The following is a 24,399-nucleotide window of genomic DNA, read 5'->3' as shown; positions in this document are numbered from 1 at the left end:
TGGTGGCCCTGCCTCCGCGCGGAGCACTCCCCACGCGGCCTCGCGAGGCCTCTGGGGGCTGCCGGGGGCTGTAGCCGCTGCTCCCGCCTTCGGGTCGGGTTGGCTGAAACTGTGGCCTCCTGGGGCAGCCGCGCCTAGAGCCCCGCGGTAGCATTGGCACTCGCCTGAAAATGTAACGCGACTTTTACACAAGGCAGCACGAGCAAGCAGAAGTGTTCCGGGTTTAGCAGCCCTGATTTTATGATCACATGTGGGCTGAAATGGGTGACAGCGTGCGAGCTCAGCGGCGGGAGGGAGAAGACGATGGTGCTTGCGAAGGTGTCCGCGACGGTGGCCGAGAGGGTGCCCGCGACGGTGCCCAAGAGGGTGGCCGAGAGGGTGCCCGCGAGGGTGCTTCCGAGGGTGGCTCCGACAGGCCGCGTTGCTTCATGGTTGCCCTTGTAGGTGCCCTTGGGCTTCCCCTTGTGGGTACCCTTGTGGGTGGGATGGGTTCTTGGGCGGCGGAGGCACTGGCTTTGGTTTCGATTCCCAGGGCTTTTTTCAAGGTATTCCTCATCGTCTTGGTGACCACAGTCGCATCGATGAGACACACGATTGCCGCTGTGAGACACAGGGACTGTCAGACACAAGACCATATGCGGGAAGGAAAGGCGGGGTTATTTTGCAGCTCCGCAGCAGCCTGGCCTCCCTATCCCGGCGGCGGGCGTGCGGCCTCCTGTCTCCCTCTGACCCTCCACTACCTTCCTGGTGTCTGCCCAGTTGGATGCTGCAGCCTATTCTGGCATTCCCAGAGAAAGGGTTTTTGGAAATGGGCTTTTCTGCCAGTGACGGCCTTGCCTAAGGTCTGAGGCACCAGGACGGGAGTAGGGCACTGATCCTAGGAGGCTTCGGGTGGCAGTGGGGTCCTGAGAAGGCCCCTCAGTGGAAAGGACTCTTGGGCTATGTTTGAAAGGGCAGGAAGGCGTTTCCAAGGGGACCAACTGGGAGGAGAAGAACTCCAGGTACTGGACTGGGGTCTCCAAGGAATCTGGTGTGGGTGAGACGTCTGGAGCTGGTGAGGGTGGGGGCAGAGTTGAGGCTGGGGAGGTGCAGGATCTGGGACTTCATCAAGAGGGGAGGGGAGGTTCCAGATTCAGAAAGCCCACTTGTCGCAAGATGAATGGAAAGAGAACCAGGCTGGAGGCAGGGAGACCAGTGGGGGGTGGTGGGAGCCCCTGCCATCCAGGTAAGAATTGATGGAGACCAGGTGGTGGGAGCTCCTGGCAGGTAGGAGAAGGCTTGGTGGCGGAGTTAGCAGATGGGGGTCAGTGGGCTACAACACCCTAGATTCCAAGTGCTCCCCAGCTCCTGTCTACCTTGTATGTTTCTCTTTACGGTCACTTAATCCTTGGCTGCCTTCATGAACTTTTCCTAGGTAGGTCTTGCTCTAGCTAATCTATGAGCTCCCTAAGGGGGAAGGGACTCTATCTCCAACACTGAGCTCAGGCCTGGCGCAGTCGAATGGGATCAACAAATACTTACTGATCATAGAATGAATTCAAAGAACTTAAACTTTTTTTTTTCTGGATTAATTTCTGTTCCCATAGCTTAACTTCTTGAATCAAAGTCTCACCACCCCATTCCCCACCCCCTATCTTCCACGCATTTAATCTGCCATTTCTTGTGGTCTTCATATGATGAGGATTTGTCCCAGCCTTGTGAGCCAGGGTAAGGTATTTAACCTCAGTTCCCATATCTGTAAAAATGAGAGTTATAAAGATTAAAAGAACGTGCCTAGCCTGGTGTGGGAACTTCTTCTTCCTTCCTCAACAGGCTGAGTCACTCACTTTTGACAATGCACTTTTTCTTTTCTACAATCATTTTTTTCTTGTGATTTAAAGTATGATTTTCTAGTCCAGAAAAGTCAAAGTCCTACTTATAGATAAGAACATCTTGTTGCAACATTTAAAAAAATAGTGTGTATGATTTTCAAAAGAGGTTCTGTAGATTGTTTTCGTACCTATTTGGAGAATGAGCTTAGAGTTTGTGCAACTTCAAATCTTCTGAAGAAGTCAGCGCAAGAAAGAGAAAGGGTGGTGGTGGGGATGGTGTTCTATAAATGAAATAATGATAGTCTGCCAGTTTCCCTTTTTCAAAGAGTCTTGAAATACTGATCTTAAATGGAGTCATGAAGGCCTCTACTTACCCCTCCAACGTAGAATAAATGACTTCTTTCCTTTTCTTGCATCGCCAAGACGGCAACTAAGAAAAGGAACACAGCAGTAATGAAACTGTTGATAAGATCCTGCAATACAGAATTGAAAATTGTCAACTTTACATGAAAATGTAATTTCATAAAATATTTAAATTGGTCAGTTACCCATCTAAGGATGGATGCCTTTTAAAAACTTTCCCTTTGAGGAAACCTCCTACACTGTTGGTGGGAATGTAAATTGATACAGCCACTATGGAGAACAGTATGGAGGTTCCTTAAAAAACTAAAAATAGAACTACCATATGACCCAGCAATCCCACTACTGGGCATATACCCTGAGAAAACCATAATTCAAAAAGAGACATGCACCACAATATTCATTGCAGCACTATTTACAATAGCCAGGACATGGAAGCAACCTAAATGCCCATCAACAGACGAATGGATAAAGAAGATGTGGTACATATATACAATGTAATATTACTCAGCCATAAAAAGGAACGAAACTGGGTCATTTGTAGAGACATGGATGGACCTAGAGACTGTCATACAGAGTGAAGTAAGTCAGAAAGAGAAAAACAAATACCGTATGCTAACACATATATATGGAATCTAAAAAGAAAAAAAAATGGTTCTGATGAACGTGATTGCAGGGCAGGAATAAAGAGGTAGACATAGAGAATGGACTTGAGGACTTGGGGTGGGAGGGGGAAGCTGGGGCAAAGTGAGAGTAGCATCGACATATATACACTACCAAATGTAAAATAGATAGCTAGTGGGAAGCAGCAGCATAGTACAGGGAGGTTGGCTCGGTGCTTTGCCATGACCTAGAGGGGTGGGAAAGGGAGGATGGGAGGGAGGCTAAAGAGGGAGGGGATATGGGGACATGTGTTTGCATATGGCTGATTTGCTTTGTTGTGCAACAGAAACTAACACAGTATTGTGAAACAATTATACTCCAATAAAGATCTATTAAAAAACAAAAAACCCAAAAAAACCTTTCCCTTTGATTAATATTAAGAGGAACTCTCAGCAGCATAATTCTTATATCTTCCAGAGACATGAGTTTATGTGATTATAAGGTTCTGGATAGGATCGTCAGCAGAAATGGGTTTAACTTCATTAAACAACACTCTTAAAAAAAAAAAACAAACTGACAACTTTTCCATCAGACTTTTTAAAGGTCATAGGAAAATGGGCAAGAAAAAAACCTAGAGGTCTAGGGGCCTCACCCATATTGACCCTCCATAAATATGATCTTATTGATGTTTTGTATTTTAAATTAATGTAAATTCTGCATTCTATTCCACAATACATTTGTTTTAATATAAAAATAAAAATGTAGATGAACACTTCACTGATTTAATTCTACTTCCAAATCTGCAAATCAGTAGAACTGATACTTTGGAAGTTGGATCATATTTATTCTTTAGGGTCCCACATCCCAAGAAGCAGGAACCCATCTGAGGAGCTAGCCTGAGGTTCTGGAGTGAAAGTGACTTTCTCTCTTTCCTAAAACATGGCCAGAATTGAGTCTGCCCTGACATCTATAGGCTATCTGTGTCCTTCTTTTTGGACATTGGTACTGGGTTCTTCAAATGCTGGCCCAATCTGTTTCTTCATGTGCTAAATAAAGGATGAGGATGAGTGGGAGGGGGCACACTCCTGAGGATAAGCAGAGCCTGGGCTTTGGTAGCACAGTGATAATGAAATAGAAGGTACTCACTGAGTCAGTGGCACCAGTGTTGGAGGATGAGTAAAACCCCGGGGTCCTATAACCTCCATATGGCCCAGGTAACTAATCTGAACATTTTAAGTTTTTACGTCTTGGTGGCATGATTTGGTAGTGTCAGCTTGTCCGGTGCGCTTGCCCAAACCCAGCGAAGAGCCCTGCTGTCTAATCATAATGGGTCTAAGTGGAGCTCCTCAGCGTGCCGAGCGTTTCCCCTGTTATCTCATTTAACCCTCACAAACACCCTCCAAAGTCAGTATGGCTAGGATCCCCATTTTAAGAAGATGTAACAGAGGCTTAGAGAAGTTCATTAAATTGACTATGATTGAATATCTGCCAAGGAGTGGAGTCAGAACTCAACTCACTATTTCCTCCCATCAGGGACACCCAAATAAGGAGGAAATGATCTATCCCCCAAGGTTGGAAGTGCAGCATCCATCTTTGGCATTTTCTGTGAAATGGGTAATGGAGGGTCAAAATGGTATGGGACAAATAAGGACAAATAATTGGCCTGCCAATTCCTAGATGTATGACCTGGGGCGTGTTTTATCACCCCTCTGTGCCAACAGGCTAGGATCTTAGTTCCCTGACCAGTGAATGAACCTGTGCCCCCTGCAGTGGAAGTGTGGAGTCTTAACCACTGGACCACCAGGGAATTCCCCCAACAGGCTAATTTTTAATATGCGGATGATGATTGGGATTCATTGGGTTCTTCTGACGATTAAGTGGCACAATGAATCTGAAAGCATCAGATGAGGTGTAGTGGGAATGCATCAAAGAGTAGATTCCTGATATCTGCCTTCAACATAGTAAACTTTTCTGTGAACTTCAGGTGTTCTTCCTGTTGAGACTGTTGAGCAAGGAGCCCTGTTGTGGAATGGGACTTGCCTCTTGGAAAGGCACTAATGTCTGTTACTTGGGCGCCTGGTGAGTAACACTGGACGGGGCACATGGTGCAGGGCTGATGAGGGTTGGAAGTCAGTTCCAGTTGGGTTCTGTAGGCTGAGTGAGAGGTCTGCCCACACTGGGGCAGGTACAGTGGTTTGCAGCTTTGCAGGAAGCATAGGATCTGAGGATTGTGTAAACCAAAGATATCAAAAAATGTGAACAAGGACTCAAGCGGAGTGTAAACTTATAAAATTAAAAATTAACTAACTGCGGTCTAGATCATTGAGAATTTGGATGAATGCACACTAATAATGATAACAGTAACAAAACAAATGCAGACTCGGTCTCCCTAGCCAATTGTTGACTCCCTGTCAGAATTCCATCTCCTCGCTGGACTATTGGACATTATAGTTTACTGTGGTCCTTACTTGCAAGGAAGTGCTCTTCTGAACTGTCCCTTGGAAGTAATGCTTTCTTTGTACCTAACATTTCTATTGTAGCTCACATACCTTGAGCACTTACTGTGTGTCACATATGGTGCCAAGGTGTTCATATGTGATCTCATTTGATTCTCACAACAAACTCTCATTATCCCCAATTTACAGATGGGTAAGCAACTTGCCTGGGGTTGCTCAGCCAGTAAGTGGCTATGACCCTCCTCAGTCTGACTTGAGAGCCCACGGGTCTTCTCCTGACTAACACCCCCTCCCTTTTGCCTTATACACAGACCCTCTTGTTGGCCTCATCTTTGACAGAGAGAAAGATATGTTCTCCCAGATGGGGTAAAACTACAGCTGAGTCTTGCCATGTGCAAAAGCACTTCTGGTTTCCCCATAAATGTCATCCTTACTCATCATCTTTTTCTTTCTCACTTTGACTAAATACCTTATTGACTCAAGTAGCTGCCTCTGACACCGTGAGAGATGGGTTTGTGACTTGACTATTATTTTTCTGTAAAGCCCCCAAACCGTTCCCTGAGATAAACAAAATTGTATAGAATTAAAATTGGGAAAGAAAAAGATGCTTTGATGGTGAATGCTTATTTTTTTTAAAAATCACTGAATATTAGGAAGAAGTCAAACATTTACACTTTGTTTCACAAAATGTGGTATTTGTAAGAAGGATATATATACAATAAACATTATGCGGTATTTGTGCCTTGGAGTTCTCCAAACACATGGCAGACCTGATCAGTCATCACCAGAATTTGAAGGGGACATTCTGAAGCTGATACCTTTTACTTATAAATGTAAACATATTGCTGGTAGTTTTGGAATCATCCCTTCAATAGAGTTCTAGTTAAATATGTTTATTATGTTCTTTTTTCTAAATTGCTTTCTATTGGAAAAAACATCCGCTTGACCAGAACTCAGTTTCTCGGACTGTATGGGGAAATACCTTTTTTACAACGTAGAAGTGTTTAAAATATGGGCTATTCAGAAGACAATAATTATACTTCATACTTTTCTTGGGTACCCTGATTAGTGACATAAGACTAGGGTGGGTAAAGTTGATAATGAAATCTAACAATGAAGACAGTGACCCCACCACAGGTGGGGTGAGGAAAGCTGGCCACACCCTAGGGGACAGGAGCAAGAAAAAGGCAGGGGCTTTGTATCACGCTCTGGGCTCCCATAGCTATCCAAAGAAAAGAGGATGCCCTGACAGAGGTAGCAAAAGGGGGCATGGCTTTACCAGAGCTGCCTAGAGGCCTGCAGCTCTCCACAAGCCTGGCCTGAGCTGCCCGTGACTGTGGGAACAGCTCCTCTCGCAGCACCTGCTTCATGCTTAGGAGACCCTGGCTCCTGCCTCTCCCTGAGACTCTTCCTGGACGCTCCCCCGGACCCTCCAGCAAAGCACGGTGCCTGGAGGCTCTCTCCAGCTCTCCAGCTTTATGGCCGTGGGCCTTTAGAGGGCTCCGGCCCACCTGACCACAGCTGCTGACCTTGGTGCAGCCCTCATTCGCCGACCCCCAGAGGCTTGTACCCCGCCCTCCACTCCAGGAAAATCAATTCACCGTTCGTTGCACATTTTAAGGAAACCATGAGAAAATGGGAGAGGATTCAGAGAAGATAAGATTTTGCGAATGTGAGGAAGACAAAGATGTAGGGAGGGTGAAGATAAACCATCACAAGGCTATAGGGCATAAAGTCTGGAAAGAGTCTGGGCTTTAGAGTCAGACAGACCTGGGCTCAAATCTGAGTTTCCATGTGCCTAGATACAACCATGGGCAACACAGTCTCTTTAATCCAATTTTCTCATCTGTTCAAGGGGGAGTGGGGGATGACCACAACCTCGCCGGGTTGTTGTGAGGATTAAATAAGGTAATCTATATGAAGAAGTATCTGGTACGTGGCATGTGCTCAAAAACAGTTATTTTACCTTCCCCTCTTGAAAATTTCCATGGACAGAGATTTTAGTTTCCCCTCAGAAACCTCTCCATGGTTATAGCTCTCCATAACTGAGAGGGTCTTCCACGTGTCCAATTAAAGCTGCTCAGAGTTTGCTTCGTGCTTTCTGCTGCTCAGCACTCTGTGGGACAGAGAGAGCTCAGCAGCCTTTTCAGAAAATCCCTCAGACGCTTGAAGAAAGTATTCTGAGTTTTAGGTCAATAGCAACCAATCCTACCTTACAGTTTAAAAAAGGTACCATAAAAAAGTATGATGTGGAAGAGGCATGGGCTCGGAGTTAGGATGGTTCACGGTGCAAAAGATAAAAGGGTAAAAGCCACCCAACTGCCTCAGGGGGTCCGACCCACACTTTGTAGCGAATATTTACTTTGTGGCAAGCCTTTTGTGATCTTTGCTTTAAACACATTTAAATGTTACAGGACCCCTATAGACAGCTCTTATCATCACACTTTTCCTTCTCTGAATTTCCCGGATGGGGAAACTGAGGCTAAAGTTCTCACAGCTAGTAAGGTGGCAGGGCCAGGACCCATGTCTGTATCTGGACAAAACTATGCTTCCTCTCCAGTCTGTGAGGATACAGAGCCTCAGACTCTGGAATAAAAAGGATTTTTCTGAGACCTGAGGAATTAGCTTTGGGAATTTTTCAGTTGGTAAGGAGTATGAAATTCTGGAAAAAGCTATTGAAGAAGGCTATGCAGTGTCTTTTCCTGAATACTCCACCATACGGCACCCCTTTGGAAAAGATGGACCCTTAACACATGAAAAGTTTGACTCTTGCACTCTTTCAGGGCACACGTGACAGTTTTCTGCCACTTAGCCATGTTGTAGAAACATGCTTTTCAGAGGGACGTTTGTAATCTGTTAGAGAGGGTGCTGTTTGACAAGTAGAAGAAGCATGTGCCGTTTTACAAGCAATATACTACTGAACATACTGAGTAAAATTTTCTTTAGGACCAGCTGAAAAGTACCACGTGTTTAGGGCCGTAATGAGATGGAAGCAGGTGTGTGTGTTGGTTGTCCTATAGACAGAGGGGTTCAAGGAATCTTTCTGGGCTTTAGGCTAGTTTCCTCTCTGGGATGAGGGTGACACTCTGTCATAGCTCAGCTATGTCCTTGTCCAGAGACATCTCTCTGTTGCACTTCCTTGAGGAGAGCCTTTACTGTGGGGCTGAGGGCAAAGCTTATATGAAAATTATGAAAATGAACACTTACAAGTAAGGGCCAATGCAAATAAGTCATCAAGTGGTGAAGGGTTAGCATATATATTAGAATGAAATAAAGAACGATGCAGGTTTCCAGGACTGTGATTGCTATATAGGACTCCTGGGCTTCAGCAATGATGAAACAAACTAGTGCCCCTATGAGAAGGCCCTGCAGTAAAAGAAACAGGATTTGTTTTAATGCAAATGGGCTATTAAAAAACAAAATAAAATCATAAACAGTCAGACTGTAAACCTGATTATATTGCAATTGCCTGTATTGTTTTGCACATACATATTATTTTTAAAATTCCTTACATGTTTAAGAAATGAAATAATACACACAAAAAATGCACACAGTACAGAAGTTTCTTTCTCCTCCCTCATCCCAACCCTAGTCTATCTCCTTAAAAGTAATCACTGTTAACAGTGTATATTTCATACCAGAAAGAATTGTGTATATACAGGTCAAGTAAAGTAAAAATATATTGATTTTGATAGAAAGAGTGAGGTAGAGTCCCAGCTTTCTTTCTTTCTGAACAGCTGTTGATTATCCCAACATCATTCATTGGGAAACAGCACTGATCTGAAATCCAACCTTTATCATATACTAAATTTTCGTATGTATTCGGGATGCTTTTGAAACTCTTTTCTTCTATTGAGTTGCTGATTTCTTTTCTAGTACTTCTGAAATTACAAGCAACTCATTTTATGTTGTATTATTGTCTGATTTAGTCCCCCTTTTGGTACTCATTCTCAGGTTGTTTATGTTTCTCAATTTTGTCTCGGTCAAGTTCCCGAAGCTAAGCCTGTTGGTATTTTAATTGGGATTTCCTTTAACTTATAATATGGAAAGATTACAAAATTTAGTCTTAACTCTTCAAGAACAAAGTATATCTTTCCGGTTATTTTAGTGGTTTTTAAAATATCTCTCAACAGTGTTCTAAAGTTTTCTTCATATATCTTTCAAATTTATTTCATTTAATCTTAGATATTTTGTCATCTTGATTGCTATTGTAAAGAGAAACATTTTCTTCTATTTTAAGTGCTTGTTTGCTCATTTCTACTAATGAGTTAGTAGAAATTATCTTGTTCTAAATTGTTTCCCAGTTGATTTTATTTTTTAGATCTTTGATCATATCAGCTGTAAGAAATGATATATTTTGCCTCTTCTTTTCAAATATTCTTACTTATTCCTTTTTCCTGTCTGATTGTGGTGACTAGTGGGCATCCTCTTTGTTCCTCATTTTAATGGGAATACTTCTGAGGTTTAATTATATATGATGCTGACTTTTGGGTTTATTTTTATAATGTCACTGAAATATCTGTGTATTCCTATTTAACTGGTTTCTCTCTTCTTCCCTTGCTCACTTTTTTTTCACTCAGAGATGAATGTTGAATTTTGTCAAATGTGTTCTGTACCCTATTTGATAGAGTGTCCTAATTTTTTCTCCTTTTACTTATGGCGGATTAGTTTAATAGAGTCCTAATATTGAATCATCCTTATGTTTCTTCTTCATGGTGTGTTTTGAAGAAGCACTGATGAGCATTTTCTGTTAATATATTAATACTGCTGCTTTGATACAAGTGAGATTTCTATTTAGTTTTCTTTTTCTGAACTTGGTCAGGTTTTGATATCAGTGTTACACTGACTTTGTAAAAATAGCTCAGAAATGTTTCTTCTTTCTCTATTCTTTGAAAAAGTTTGAATAGTATCAGAATTGCATCCCATGAAGGTTTGAAAAGAGTTAACCTGTGAAAAAGTCTGGGCCTGACACATTTCTGAAAGATACTCTCATTTTCCCCCCTGTATATTGGTCTCTTTAGGTTTTTCTCTGTTCTGGGACCAGTTTTGGTAATTTATAGTTTCCCAGAAAATCAACTCTTTGATCCAATTATTCACATTTATTTGTTTTGCAAAGTGCTCTTGTGAATCCTTTCAGTTTCTTTGGGGTTTGCATTATTTTCCCTTTCTGGTTTCTAACTTTAAATATATGTCCTGTTTTACCCCATTTTTTCCTGTTATATTGGCCAGTGGTTTATCAACTTTATTGGTCAAGTCTATTATTCTTGTTTGCTAATGTACACATGGCTGTTATTATCTCCATTGCTTCCCTAATTCCCTTTGTGAGGGGAAACCTGAGGAATATAAAAGTGAGGGGTGGGGGGAAGCGTGCCAAATTTAGTAGCAAGGGTAGAGTGTGTGGGAGGAGCAAAGGGAGAGGAGGAAGAAAGGGGAGGCGAAACAATGTGGACCCGCAAAGGGAATTAGGGAAGTTTCCCCCAGGTGGCGCCCCTGGGAATCACTCACTCCCTGCGGCCGAAGCCGGCCGGCATCCGCCCTTGCATCCGCCCAGCGGGCCACCAGCTCTCTCTGCTCACCAGCCTAACGATCTTCAAGATTCCTGTGGGCGAGAAGAAAAAACCCTTGAGGCTGTCCCTGAGTTTGGGCGGGACTTTGGCGCGGCCCTCAGCACGCTTTTGTATGGCCTTCTTCTCCCGCTGGCTGGGGATCGCGGGTTGTGCAGTGGGCTTGAGTGTGGGTGCAGTGCGCCCCCGGGATGCTGAGGGCGCCGCGCTTGTGTCCCGCACCGAGCTTGTGGATGGCGCCGAGCGCTCGGGATGCGCCGCACGGGCGACGTTTACTGAGCGGGAGGGACGTCCCCCGGATTTCGAGTCCCCCGAACGTCCGTTGTCGTCTTCAGGATTCATGGTGGACCCCCGAGCCTGGTGGTGTCTGGCGGGCCCCTCGGCTCTGAGCCTGCACGGCGGCGGCCGGCTCTCCCCTGGGAACCAGCGTCGCGCCGCAACGGCTGCCGGCCGCCTCTCCCTCGCGCGCACTCAGCTCTCGCTGCCGGCAGACAAACCAAGCCCTTCAGCCGCCCTCGTAGCCACCGGGATGCGACGCCGCTGCCTAGCCTGGGAACTCAAGGTCCCCTCAACGCCACCACCTCCGTGCTGCCAGCCAGCCGGGGAGCGGGCTCTGAAGACCATTTCGGGCCTCCCGGTCTTTCTCCTCTGCCTCCCGGGCCCAGGAACAGGAAAACCGGATCCCATAAGATTCAGGCGCTCGAGCGCTCCCTTGGAAGTTACAGCGCTGGGCCCACAGTTCCTAAATCTCTTCTTCCAGCTCCCATGTAGAGATTAAAATGAGAACTGCAGAAAACATGTGTCATAATAAAGAGATATGTTTAATAATTAGCATCAACTAAAAAGGAATATAAATTTACAAAACTTATAGTTTGTCATGAACAGCACTTTTCTGATAAGGACCACTTGGATTAAACAGCAGCTTCCGGTAAATAAGGGCCCCGTCGGCAATACAGAACACCGAGGCCACGAGTCCAAACACCTGAAACAAAGACACAGTGTCACTGCTGGGGCCATGGTCACACAGGTTTTAGGTGGTCTGCCCACCGGTTTCCTCTCCTGCGAGGGCACCAGGATTGCTCCCTACGCTGTCACCTAATACTAAAATGGGAAGAGACTTCAGAGATCATTTTATTCTCATTCCCAAGTTTTCCCAGTACCTTCCTAGAGAAAGGGAAAGATAATTTAAGTGAGCAGAAACAATATTGAGGTGGTGTGGGCTCTGAAACAAACACTTGTCTGGATCTCTTGACTTGCTCCTGGATATACTATTTAAAGCCCTGCGATGGTACTTAGTTACCAATCAGCATTTCTATACCCAATGATCAACTGTTTGACCTTCCTGTTGCAAACTGTACTGGAGAAAAGGTCAGGTTAACACCAGCTCAAGATTTAACCATGGTGATAGTAGCTGTGATAAGAGCTTTGGAGAACTGGAGTGATAAGATGACCCAAAGTGAACTCTCAAAGGCTCGGCTACATCCACTTAAGGGGTGGGATTCTAAATAGGCCTCAGGAAAACAAAACTGATGTAAAGGGAATAAACTAGAACATGGTCTTTAGGTTCTCTGATGGCTACTTGAGAACTGGTGCCGGGGCTGCAGAAAGGGGATGTCAGTGTTATTTCACCAGCTCCATCCAACTGCCAAGAAATCTGGCTTTCTGGCTTCAGACACTGTTCCTTTTCCATCCTGAATCTCAAACGCAGCTTCCTAGGTTCTGACCACGCTAAGTACCTCCTACCGGTGCTTTCATGACTCTGGTACACAGCATGTTGCTGGTTCCTCCACCTGGAACCATCCCCGTTTCCTCCCCTTTAGTCCTGGCAAACCACGATTCCACTGTCGGAGAGAGGTAGCTGCTTCCTTTTCTCTGTGCCCCACAGTACTCTGCTAACAGCTCAGACACAGCTGTTTGCACTTTTGTCTCCTGTATTAGGCTCTAAGCAACTTGAGGATATAGGGCTCACATTCTAGTCCAGAGCTGTCCAAATGAAATATAATATGAGTCACCAATGTAAGCCACATAATTAATTTAAAATTTTCTAATTGCCACGTTAAAAAGTAAAGAAAAAACAAGTGAAATTAATTTTAGTAATATATTTTATTTAGCCTGATACATCCAAAATAATGTAATTTTAACATGTCATCAATATAATAAAATTGTAAATTCTACACTCTCTTTTGGGGCCAGTAAGTCTTTGAAATCCAGTGTGTATTTTGTACTTACAGCTCATCTCAATTCAGACCAGCCACATTTCCAGTGCTCAATAGCCACCTGTGGCTTGTGGCTCTATATTTTGTCAGCACCTACTGAAGTGCACTTAAAGAATGAATCAATGAGTGAATGAGTAAATAAGTGAGTGAAAGTAAACCCTATGCCTCATCCCTCTTTCTCCATAATTATCTTTAAAGACAACTAGGAGAAATTGCTATTACAGCACTATGTCATTTCTAGAGTAATTCCCATCCCTCATGAAGTTGCTTTGGGCCTAATGAAGGAGTTGAAAAGCCATGGATTCTGACATACATGGCCAGTTTTCCTAAGTGGCCCATACTATGAAAAGACAAGGAAGTAGGAGGGAGATTTATTTAAGAAGAACTTAATAATTCACTTCTCTAAATCAGAACCTAGAAAAGCCAAATGATTCTGAACCCCCTATAAGAAATCTCAGAAGAATATCCGATGGAACTGTAACTAAATTACTTGACTCTTCGTTTGTTTTGGCTTGCCTTCCAAATTAAACTGATTTGCTTCTCTTCAGTGTTCAAAATAATCCTTTAGTTACAAGGCTTCCTACCACCATTCCCTTACGATGACACATCTATTAAATTCCATCTGAAGCAGGATCTGGACAAGAAATAACTGAGCTCAGAACAGTCTGTCTCACCTTAACAAGTGGGATGTATCCTTTTCTTGAAAAGGGAGAGCTCTGAAATTCATCCATGGTTTGTTTTTTTCTCGACAGGTTTCTGAGAGTTTAGTACTGTAACTGATTCCAGTAGCTTTTCTCAGTCTAGTCTAGCCCTACATATCTATGAGAAATATGGAGGAATCTCTTTATTTGGTTAACTTCAATTTTAGCGTGAAATCATACTCCTTGACATTAATCAGGGCACGTGTTCACACACAAAAGTATTAAGCCATTAGGTACTGTGTACTGGCATAGAAGCCTCAAGGATGAATACAGTCTAGCTTTCTGTTCTTGTATTTATTTTTCAAGTAAATCTGAATTCTGATCAAACCTGAAGGAAGAAACCAGAAATACCTCCACTTACCCCTCCAATGACTATATATGTTGTGGTTTCTGGGATCAGTGCCAACACAGATATAACTATCATGAATACTGCTGTAACCACTGAGTTGATAATATCCTGAAAACACAGAATAGAAAGGTCAGCTTTACATGAAGATCACCAACAAAATGAATCAGCTCCCTAAAGATTTCGAAAGTTCCATTTTATTAAATTTTAGTTTAAATAGTTTTATTTAGTTTTAGGAAATCAAACTGCTGCAGTAAAATGACACATATATTGTATTTGGCCTATAATGATGCCTAATGGGTCTCTTAACCTCTGAGACACCAATCATTTAACTCCTTAACAGGCTTATGTCTTTTTTTATTTAAATGTAGTTGGAGGGAGAGCTCATCTGGTTAGGAGTGGATGCTGTATTATGCGGAACGTTTAAAGTAGAATGGTACACTGGGAAGTCAGGATGCTCAATTTTAATAATATAAGAGAAAGCGTGGAGTGCTCTACACCATAAAATAAACAACTTTATAATGTTACTCCAAATGCAATTAATAAAACTTAGGGCTGGAGAAAGTGGTAATTTTCGGGAAAAAGCTCCCACATATCTGTATGCAACAGCTGGCCGATTATGCAATTATTTTTTGATGATGTAGCTCATTCATTTAATAATTTCTTGAAATGAAGCATTTTCATTCTGAACTGTGGCTTTAAGAGGTGCAACTTACATTTTGAATGGATGTAAACTGTGGGAAAGTTAAATTGTCTTTATTCTGGAATGGTTTATATATATTTGCAGATAACGGTAGCAAGAAGGAATTTTCAACACAGAAACATCAAACTTCAAAACTCTGGTAACTTAGAAAAGTAGTTATTACAAAGAAAATAGAAAGAGGTTCAACAGGGACAGGGCAGGATTAGATACACTTAGGCAGGAAAAAAGTCCTCATTTGCAGGAGATATTGAGTTCTAGGTTAATGCTCCTCTGTGCTAGGTATTTTGCTCTGCTTCAAGGCAATAGACCACACCTCTGCTTCAGACAGGCAGCCCTGCCTCCTGTTAGTAATTTGGCTAAGTGTATATGAATGGCTTCAGATAAAAATGGTGTTCTAGGGAGTTCAGAGAATCACAGGGGGGAAAAAAAAGGATGCACCTGCTCCAGAACATCAGTGATCCTTAATGGTGGTTTAAAGCATTGCTTTTCTATTAAAACCAAACATCAGTATGCCATGGAGTAGGATATAAATTTAATTACAAAAATGGAGATTTCATAGAAATTTTGAGCCTGTACTTACGTATCACCACAAAGCCCTGGGTTGGCTCACTTTGTGTGCTTTCTGTCACTGGAGCACTTGAGGGGAACAGTCAGAGGAAGCCTGCTCTACAAACTGTGTTGGTTACTGCAACTTTGGGACAATGACACATATCACAAATCTGTGTGCAGACGGCCAAGCTCTTTCCTAATCAGTGAAGACAGTGGCCATCAGATAGAAGTATTTACAGGTTACCTTTTCCCCACCTACAGATTAATTGGAATCTTCAGCCATCTTTGTGTCCTTCACTTTTGTTATAGTGAAAGAGCCACAGACAACTTCTCCAGCTGTGCTCTGGCCCCATTCCTGTCAACCACTCTGCTGGGACCTCACTGTTTATTGCCCTCCTTTGTCCCTGGCCAGGTTTCCTCAACTCAGTGGTGGCCCCTCTAGTTACAGCTGTGTCCTTCCCTGCTCAGTCTAACTATCCCCACTGCTTTACTGTCACCTGTCCATTCAAGGCAAGCCACTCTGGGAAAGGTCACTGGGGGACTCTATTAATACAGTCAGTGAATATAGCTTTTTTTTTTTTCTGGGCTTTCTTCCTTTACCTGTGACATTAGTCACCACTTCTTTCTTCTTGAAATGCTCTCCTCTCTTGGCTTCTGGGACATGGGTCTCCCTTGGGTCCTCTCCTGTCCTTCTCTGGCCACTCCTCCTTTCCACGCCAGATGTTGGTATTTCCCAGTCTTGCCTTATCTTGCTCTACTCTCCCTCCGAGCCATTTTCCCAGAGCTCATTTACCATCACGAGGTGATGACTCGCAAAGCTGCAGCTCTGACTTCTCTCTCCTAAGCTTCAGACCTGAACATTTCCGTCTGAATATCCCATAAGCAACTAAAACCTTCTGTTTCTCAAACTGAACTCATTACATACCGCTCTCCTTGGCCCTTCCTTGAAGCTGTTCTTCCTCCTGTACTTCCTGTCTCATTACCCTCTTAAGACAGTTCTTTAAGTGGCAGCTATCCTTGATTTTCCTGTTACCCAGTCCTACCAGTTTTCATCAACACTTTTTCTCACCAGCTACCGTTTTAACCTTAATTTAGGCCTTTCTCATTTCCATGTCTGGATTATGATAAGAGACTTTTAAGCGGTCTCTGAGACCTACCTCTAGTTTTGCTCCTCTTCAAGCCATTATCGACACTGCTACGAGCGATCTCCTCAGATATGAGCTAATCATGTCACTCTCCTACTTAAAAACCTCCCAAAGCTTCCAGCGGCCTTTGGATTAAAACTCAGGGCATTCAAAGTCTTGCATGCTCTGACCTCCTACTGCCTCTCAGACCTCCACTCTTGCCCCTCTCTTCTTCACAGCCACTCAGAACTCCTGCAGGTCCTTGAGGGTCCAGCTCTTTCTCCCCCTAGACCCTCACACACACTGCTCCCTGTACTGGGAAAGCTCTCTCAGCCCCGTATCAATCAGCTAACTACTTTTCATCCTCCAGCCCTCAACGCTGGTGTAGTTTTCCTCAGGCAAGCCTGTTGTGACTTGGTCCCCTTCCCTTCCACACCGTCCAGGTATACATCTATCACAGCACCTGTTATACTGGATTGCTCACTTATCTTACTTCCTGGCTACATTGAAAGTTTCTCAGGCGCAAGATTTGTGTCTTGTTTTATCAAAGAAGCTAGTATAGAATCTGGAATTAGCAGATACTTAATATTTGTTGAATAAATGATTTAATGAGATCAAGAGCGGAGAGGAATCTGGGTTTCATGATGGAGTAATAACTTAGTTGACCAATATAGCACCATATCTAAGAGTACAGTATCAGCCAAGTGTGAGCCTCAGAGATTTGGAGACTACTTTCAGTATGCTATACATAGGCCACGCTCCTTCTCAGTGTGTTCTGTTAACTTTAGGACTCCAAGTTTATTACTGGGACGTGTAAGAAGCTCCAGAGAATTACTACAGTTTGAGGAAAAATAAATGCTAAAATGTGTTAGTTTTATTAACTTTGGAAAAGCAGAGTGTGAAGAGCAACTATACGACTTTTTGGGTACAAGATTAACAGGATGTGGACCATATTCCTCATCTCCTTGAAGAAATCCTTGGGATAATTTAGCTTAGTCCTTTCTGCTACTAAATGGTATTACATACCCTGAGGGCCAGCTGAGGAAGGCTTTGTAATCTCTTGTCCCAGACCTTACTTCAGTCAGGTCCAGCTCCGAAGTGTAGATCAAGGAGGATTTTGGAGAGGTGCCATGAAGATCCTATCTATTTCCCAGCTTTCCACTTTGGGGACTTTCTCAGCTTGTGATTAGCCTGAAATGCTCATCATTGGTCTTCAAAAGTGGTTCCAGAAGGCACCACTTTAAGGGACGCTTATGGTTTGAGAATAGCTCTAAAGTCCTCTCTTCTTAATACGGGTCATCAGCTTGGATATCAGCACTCTGGAATCCCAGAGGATGAGACAAGTGGCGCTACCAGCCCAGCCAAAGGGTGGAAGGGCAGCAGGAGTCTCAGAAAGGAGACCTACGGAGATAGGATTCTGGGGATAAGACTTGAAAGAGGAGCAGTGAAGTCACTTAGTTCTTCCTAGAACCAGCTTATGGTCCAGGCTGAAGGGCCAAGTATCCCTTAGTTAATATCTTCAACGTGCCTATTTTGAAAGTTTCCAGACCATCTGGGCATTCCACTGGGCAGTTATTCCTAATGCTGTGAGTATGGCAGGTAAAGTCCATATGCTACTAAATAAGGTTCTACAAGATGAGTTAAGAATTATGTGGCATTAATGATTACAGACATTTTGAAGTAAGAAAATGTTGTGCTTTATTCAGCCTCTAAATTATTTTGATTTTCCATATAGTGATCAGGGATGTGTAAGATGTAGATACTTGTGTATCTGTCTCCATTTCTATTCCCCAATTTTGAGGTCATATCAACATGCATTTAAAAAGGAGGTAAAGATTAAGAATGCTGTATAATTTCATTAACCATGATCTTAAATTTAAATTTCTTTTGAAGATCTACACCTACGTGAATTCTCCTTAGAAAGAAAGGTCTGAAAGGTCAGCCACATCTACTGATAGATAGAGCTCAGAGGAGAATTTATGCTCCTGGCTGCCCTGATTCCCTGAGAATCTCCCCAGAGCACATTAGCAGTGGGTAGAGTTCCTCCTTCCTAAGCCTGTCAGAGATTCCTTAAAGGCTTAAGAAAACTAAAGAACAGAGTTTATTAAAATGTCTCTCTATGGCAGGAAAAAGTAGTTAACTTTAACAGTGAAACTGAACACTTACAAGCAAAGGCCAAAATATACAGTCAATTAATCGATCAAGTCTGAGTATATATAAAACTATGAAAAAGAAATTAACAGTGACTTCAAATCCAGTGACAACAATGTATGGCTCTGGGGCTTGTGCGATGATAAAAAGGGTCATAGATGTCACAGTTAGCGCCTATAGGAAAAAAAAAAACATGATATATTCAGTGATTATTGAATACAAGTTTAAGCTGTAAAAATGATCATTTCTAAAATAACAAAATAAATGGGTTTCTTCCATATACACACACATCTAAAAGAGGAAGACTAAAATGTATGGATGTTGACTTCTCTTTGTGTTTTAGAGAACTAGGTATCCCTCTCTGTTTCAAGTCTAATTAATTACTCCGCTTGTATACCTAATACCATCACTTTCCACATCTGTTCCCTTGATCTTTTTCCACTAAATATCTCCTTTTCCCTCTCGTACCTTCAATCTCTCCTCCTCCACTAGTTCCTTTCCTCATCATCCTCTAAACATATCTAAGTTATCTTCTCTTAAAACACACATACCTTCCTTTCACCCTGCTCCCCACAGAAATTCCCATTTTCTACTTCTCCCTGTAATGCTTCTCAAAAAAGTGTGTATACTGGCTGCTATAATTCCTTATCATCCACTCATCACTCCTTAACTCTTAACAATCTGGAATCTGCTGTCAAATTTAAACTTAGAATGTTGCCATGAAAAATACTGGGGAGGAAAGTTGAAAACAAATTGTCAGAGAAAAAAAATTCTCTAAAGAATCCTGTGAGGAAGAAAAGGACAAAAAAACAAACAAAAAAACCCAACAATTCTGATGCTTCGCTTTTTAGCAAACTTCCTCTTATCTAAACATAATGCAATCAGAATTAACAAAAACTTAAGTGGAAAAAAAAACCCTTGAAGATATTAATCTAATCCAATTTCCTCATTTCCAAATGAAGATATAGAAAACAGAAATGAAAAGTGACTTAAAGGAAAAAATAAGCTGGTAGGTCCCTGGGAGTCTGTCAATGTCATGATGTTCTTAGGAGACACAGCTCTATCCACAGTCTCTGTGTTCTTGGAGAATGGTTTTGTCAAGAGTTTTCCCTGGCTAGACTTTTATGATCAGTCTGTCAGCATCCACATTCTCTTTTTAACCTTAGATCTATATAGGCTACTTATTCATAATTCTTTCAATTACTTTACTACTGTAAAAGTAGCTTACCTTTAAACTTCTAAATTGGTCAGTTTGCTTACACAGTAAATATAACTGTGTAAGCAGTAACAGTAAATATAACTAGTTACTAAATAACTCATTCTTTATAATTAATATAATTATGATCAGCAACATGTCATCTCAAATCACTTCATTTACTCTACTGAACCAAGGTCTTGAGTTCATGGGTTTATGAAATCAAGGGTCACTTTTTCAGTCCCCATCTTCTGTAACCTTGGAATTTGGCACTGGTGATTAACCCATTTTCTTAATTCCCATGATTTCAGTCACACTGGGTTCTCCCCTAATCCATACTAACAGCTCATATCTTTCCTAACTCCTGGCCTTTGTTTTCAGTTAGCTTTTAAATATTCCACTAATACCTCAAACATTTCTTCACCACTCTATGTAGACTGCTTTTGCCAAGATCATCAACGATTGCAAAATTACTAAATTTAACAAACATTTTTCAATCCTTATCCTACTGGCCCCCCATGACTTATTTGCAATTGGCTTTTTCATACTTTTCTACTCCTTGGCTCCCATGTCACCTTTTCTAGTTCTTATACCTCTGAAACTATTCTCTCGGTGGGCTTTCCTTTTACCCATCTCTTTAAAATGATGGCATTCCTTTAGATTCTGTCCACAACCTGGGTCTCTGTCCCAGGTCTGTCCTCAACATCTCACACATAAATAGCCATTTAGAATCTTTAATTCACCGTGTGCAAAACTGTCACCTTGCCCCTTCCTCCTGTATTCACTGTCTTAATTGGTGATATGACCATCTATCTTTTCACCTGCCCCTGGAAACCTAAGATCACTGCTCCAACTTACTCCTCACAACTGACCAATCAGCAGGTCCTGCTGACTTAATGCCTAAGCATTTTGGGAATCCACTTTGTCCCTAAAACAACGGCCCTTCAGTATCTTTTCCTTGAATTACCATGACAAAGATACTACAGTAAAGTTTCTGAAATAAAAATGTGTGCAATTCTTCACCTATTTAAAACCCTTCAATGGCTCCCCATGGTTTTTAGGATAGAGCCTACCTTCACCACAGTATTCAGTCTTCCATGACTCAGCTCCTGTCCACTTATCTAGCAAAGAGTTGTTCACAATTTATCCACAGGATAATTCCAATGTTCAATTCTCAGTCCTCATCTTGAACTATCATCAGTATTTGACACAGTTGATCATTCCGTCGGAAAAGTTTTCATTCGGCTTCTGGGACACCATACTTTTAGTTTCTCCTACCTTCCTAATTGTGCTTTCTCATTCTTCTTTGCTGGTTCCTCCTCCTCTCCCCAGTCTCTTAATGTTGAAGTGTTCTGGGGCTCCATCCATGGTCCTCTTCTCCACTTTATGTACACTCATCTCTTGATGATCTCATCAGTCTTGTGACTTTAAATACTTCTATTTCTGCAGTGCCAATCTCGCTCCTAAAATCCAGTCTTGTATATTCCAAATGCCTGTTCAGTATTGCCACTTGGATGTCTAATAGACATCTCTAAAGTGAAATCCAAAATTGAACTTCTGATCCTCTGCCTACATTGACTTCACCCACAGGCTTTCAGTGGATGGCAACTCCATTCTTCTAGCTGCTTAGGCCAAAAACTTTGGAGTGATGTTGGACTCCTCTCTCTCTCACACCGCATCTGGTTCAGCAGCAAATCTTGTTGGGGTTACTTTCAAAATATATCCGAAATGTGATCATTTCTTATAGCCTACTCCGCTAACAGCCTGGTCTGAGCCACTATCATCTCTTGCCCAGATTACTGCAATAGCCCCAACTCATCTCCTTTTTTTCTACCCTTGCCTCTTCAAGAATCCTCCTGTCCCCACCAGCCCCCACCTCCCAATCTATTGTCAACATATTAGCTGGTGTAGTTTTTATTTATTTATTTATTTTTTGGCTGTGTTGGGTCTTCGTTTCTGTGCGGGGGCTTTCTCTAGTTGCGGCAAGCAGGGGCCACTCTTCATCGCGGTGCGCGGGTCTCTCACTGTCGCGGCCTCTCTTGTTGCGGAGCACAGGCTCCAGACGCGCAGGCTCAGTACTTGTGGCTCACGGGCCCAGTTGCTCCGTGGCATGTGGGATCTTCCCAGACCAGGGCTCGAACCCGTGTCCCCTGCATTGTCAGGCAGATTCTCAACCACTGCACCACCAGGGAAGCCCCTGGTGTAGTTTTTAAAAATGTTAGATCATATACAACTTTACTCAAAACCTTCTTCATCTCCCACTGTGTCCCTATGTCAGTCCACTCCCGCTATACTGGTTTCCTTGCTTTTCCTTGAACCCTTCAGGTACATTCCTGCCATAGGGCCATTGTACTGGATTTTCCTTTGCCTAAAACACTCTTCCTTCAGATATTCATAGCTTAACTCCCTCATCTCACTCAACGCTTTGCTCAGAAGTCACCTCAACAAGGCCTAACTTGACCATTCTATTCCTGCAATCTTCCTCTCCAACCCTACCTTCCCTTACACTCTCTTACTTGGCTTTAGCTTTCTCTTGTTCCACAGCACTTACCCCCTTCTAGAATACTACACCATTTATTTATTGTGTTTATTGTTTGTCTTCCCTGCCCTCCCACCCCAATATGTAAACTCCATGCGGACAGGCATCTTTGCTTTGTCCCCTGATATCTCCCAAGAGCCTGGAACAGTGCCTGGCACATGGCAGGCTTTCAATAAATATCTGTTGGCTGAAAAAAATAAGGCAAAACTCAACTTCTTATGGTTTGCTACATAAATCATGCTTTTTTTTTTTTTTTTTTTTTTTTGCCTCCACGCCTTTGCTCAGGTGGCTGTCCCTTACACCCTGCCCAATGTCCCCCTAGGAAGTTTCCTGACACCTCCTTGGTTAGATGCCTCACTCTGTGCTCTAACTTCATCCTGTCACACATCACAGCTATCTGCTTGTGTGCCTCTCTCTGACTAAACTAAAGGACTCCATAGTCAGGGACTTTTGTCTTGGGTGTCTTTGTTGTTTCAAGTCCTAACTCAGGGCTGGGAATACATTAAGTATTCAAAATTTTGTTGAGGGAATTAATATATCAAAAATGAAACCTTTCTGGAGACTATCAAACCAGAAATAGAGGAATGATAAATGTGTTTCATTCACACTATAGAATACTTTGAAGCATATACAAATGATAAGAAAGATTTATAATTATATTTTTTAAAAATGGAACCTTTCTCACAAAATCCCATTTCTCCTCCAGTGTTCCAAAGCTTTCAGTACCTGGCATAAAACCCCAGACCCTCAGGTCACTTCTTTACTGATTATTTACTCCCAACCCAAGGTAATTTCTCCGTTTTTTGAACTCCAGAGTAGTTTTCTAAACTTCTTTTATGCATTCTGACTTGCATTATGTCATAGTTATTTCTCAGAATCACAGACTTTGGTGTGAGAAGGACCTTGCATGCAGTTTGTTCTGCCCACTCACCTGAAGCTGAAGTTGCCATCACAACATGCTAAGTGCTCATCTGTGCCTGCTACCTTTTCTGTCTGGGAATGTACTGCCTTCCCAAGTGGCCACTTAATTTTGGCAACTTTCCCAATAAAAAAAATTCTTCCTCATAATAAGCAGGACTGTTTCCCTGTAACCTTTAACTTTCCACCTCCTCTCCTTATATGTCACCTCTTTAAATTTTAAGAATTATTTTTTTCCCTCCCCTTTTCTCTTCTTGAATTCCTTCAACATATTCTCTTATGATAATTTCCACTTCTCTAACTAGCCGGGTCGCCTTCCTCCAAATGACGATTCATTCTCTCCCAATCTCTGCCAGAACTTGCTGCAATGCTCCTGGCATGTCTGACACCCCAGGAACCAGGAGTTCCATCGTCCTTGCTCTGGACTATATCAGCCTTGAGCTCACTCACATAAAAACTACTGAGCTCTAGCAGGTAAACACAGCATCCACTGAAACCCCTCAGTGTTTTTGTTTTTGTTTTTAATCTTGTTGGCATCTGAGTGGTACAACTGCAGCTGCCTCCCCTGGTAACCTGGGTACCTGGTTTGTGGGTCCAAGTGTGGGCCATTCATGTAGGTGTGCGGATTTTGCTTTATGAGTGGGTCCGTAAAGCCCCTGATGGGGGAGGACAGCACCCTATTTCTCGCCTTCTACCCCCAGGGTGCAGAGCGAAATGCCTTGCCTCTAGGAAGGCCTTGACAGAGGTTCAACAAGGTTGAAAGAGAGGACAGGGCATCGGCTTCGTACTTTGCAGCCCTACCTCCCTGCGGGGGAGCGCGGGGACACCGTCCCTCATCCCGAGACCCCGCCCTCACCAGCCGCAGCATCTTCACGTGGCCTTTCACGCTGAAGCAGAAGGGGCGGTGCTTCGGTTTCAGCTTCACCGTCAGCATCTCGCCTGCAGACCCAGCAGCAGCACTTCTCCGTCAGTTCCCCTCCTCAGCGGATCGCTCTGCCACGCCTCGCGCCGCAGGTGCAACGGCCACTGGGGCCTCGAGCCGCCCTTGAAGGCGTCCCGCCTTCGCGGCGCGCATGCGCAGGTCACCTCGGGTCGCACTTGGGTGCACGCGGCAGCCACCCCGACCCTGTCCGCCGCCACCTACTGGTGGCCCCCGCTATGCG

At 43.1% G+C, this 24,399-nt stretch overlaps 3 protein-coding genes across 3 annotated transcripts in view; 1 reads left to right on the top strand and 2 right to left on the bottom strand.

Moving 5' to 3' along the window:
• TK2 (thymidine kinase 2) overlaps nucleotides 1-24,399 on the top strand; it is an 80,733-nt gene that overhangs the window by 24,080 nt on the left and 32,254 nt on the right. The gene's annotated exons all lie outside the window — the stretch shown is intronic.
• On the bottom strand, nucleotides 52-11,136 carry LOC309648487 (chemokine-like factor; the record flags this gene model as incomplete). The annotated part of the gene is made up of 3 exons (XM_082437100.1): nucleotides 52-2,284; nucleotides 8,438-8,596; nucleotides 10,807-11,136. 3 exons carry the CDS (start codon nucleotides 11,134-11,136, stop codon nucleotides 2,156-2,158), a joined length of 618 nt encoding a protein of 205 aa, XP_082293226.1. The 3' UTR covers nucleotides 52-2,155.
• LOC309649576 (chemokine-like factor) lies at nucleotides 11,134-24,227 on the bottom strand. The gene is made up of 4 exons (XM_082439768.1): nucleotides 24,093-24,227; nucleotides 18,600-18,758; nucleotides 14,073-14,168; nucleotides 11,134-11,776 (listed from the first exon to the last, which is right to left on the bottom strand). The coding sequence occupies exons 1-4, from the start codon at nucleotides 24,168-24,170 to the stop codon at nucleotides 11,660-11,662; spliced, it is 450 nt and encodes a 149-aa protein (XP_082295894.1). The 5' UTR covers nucleotides 24,171-24,227; the 3' UTR covers nucleotides 11,134-11,659.

The sequence above is a fragment of the Balaenoptera physalus genome (assembly GCF_965194825.1).
Source record: "Balaenoptera physalus genome assembly, chromosome: 19".
NCBI classification, from domain to species: domain Eukaryota; kingdom Metazoa; phylum Chordata; class Mammalia; order Artiodactyla; family Balaenopteridae; genus Balaenoptera; species Balaenoptera physalus.
The sequence above is the reverse complement of the archived record's forward strand: the minus strand, read 5'-3'. Positions and strand labels throughout refer to the sequence as shown.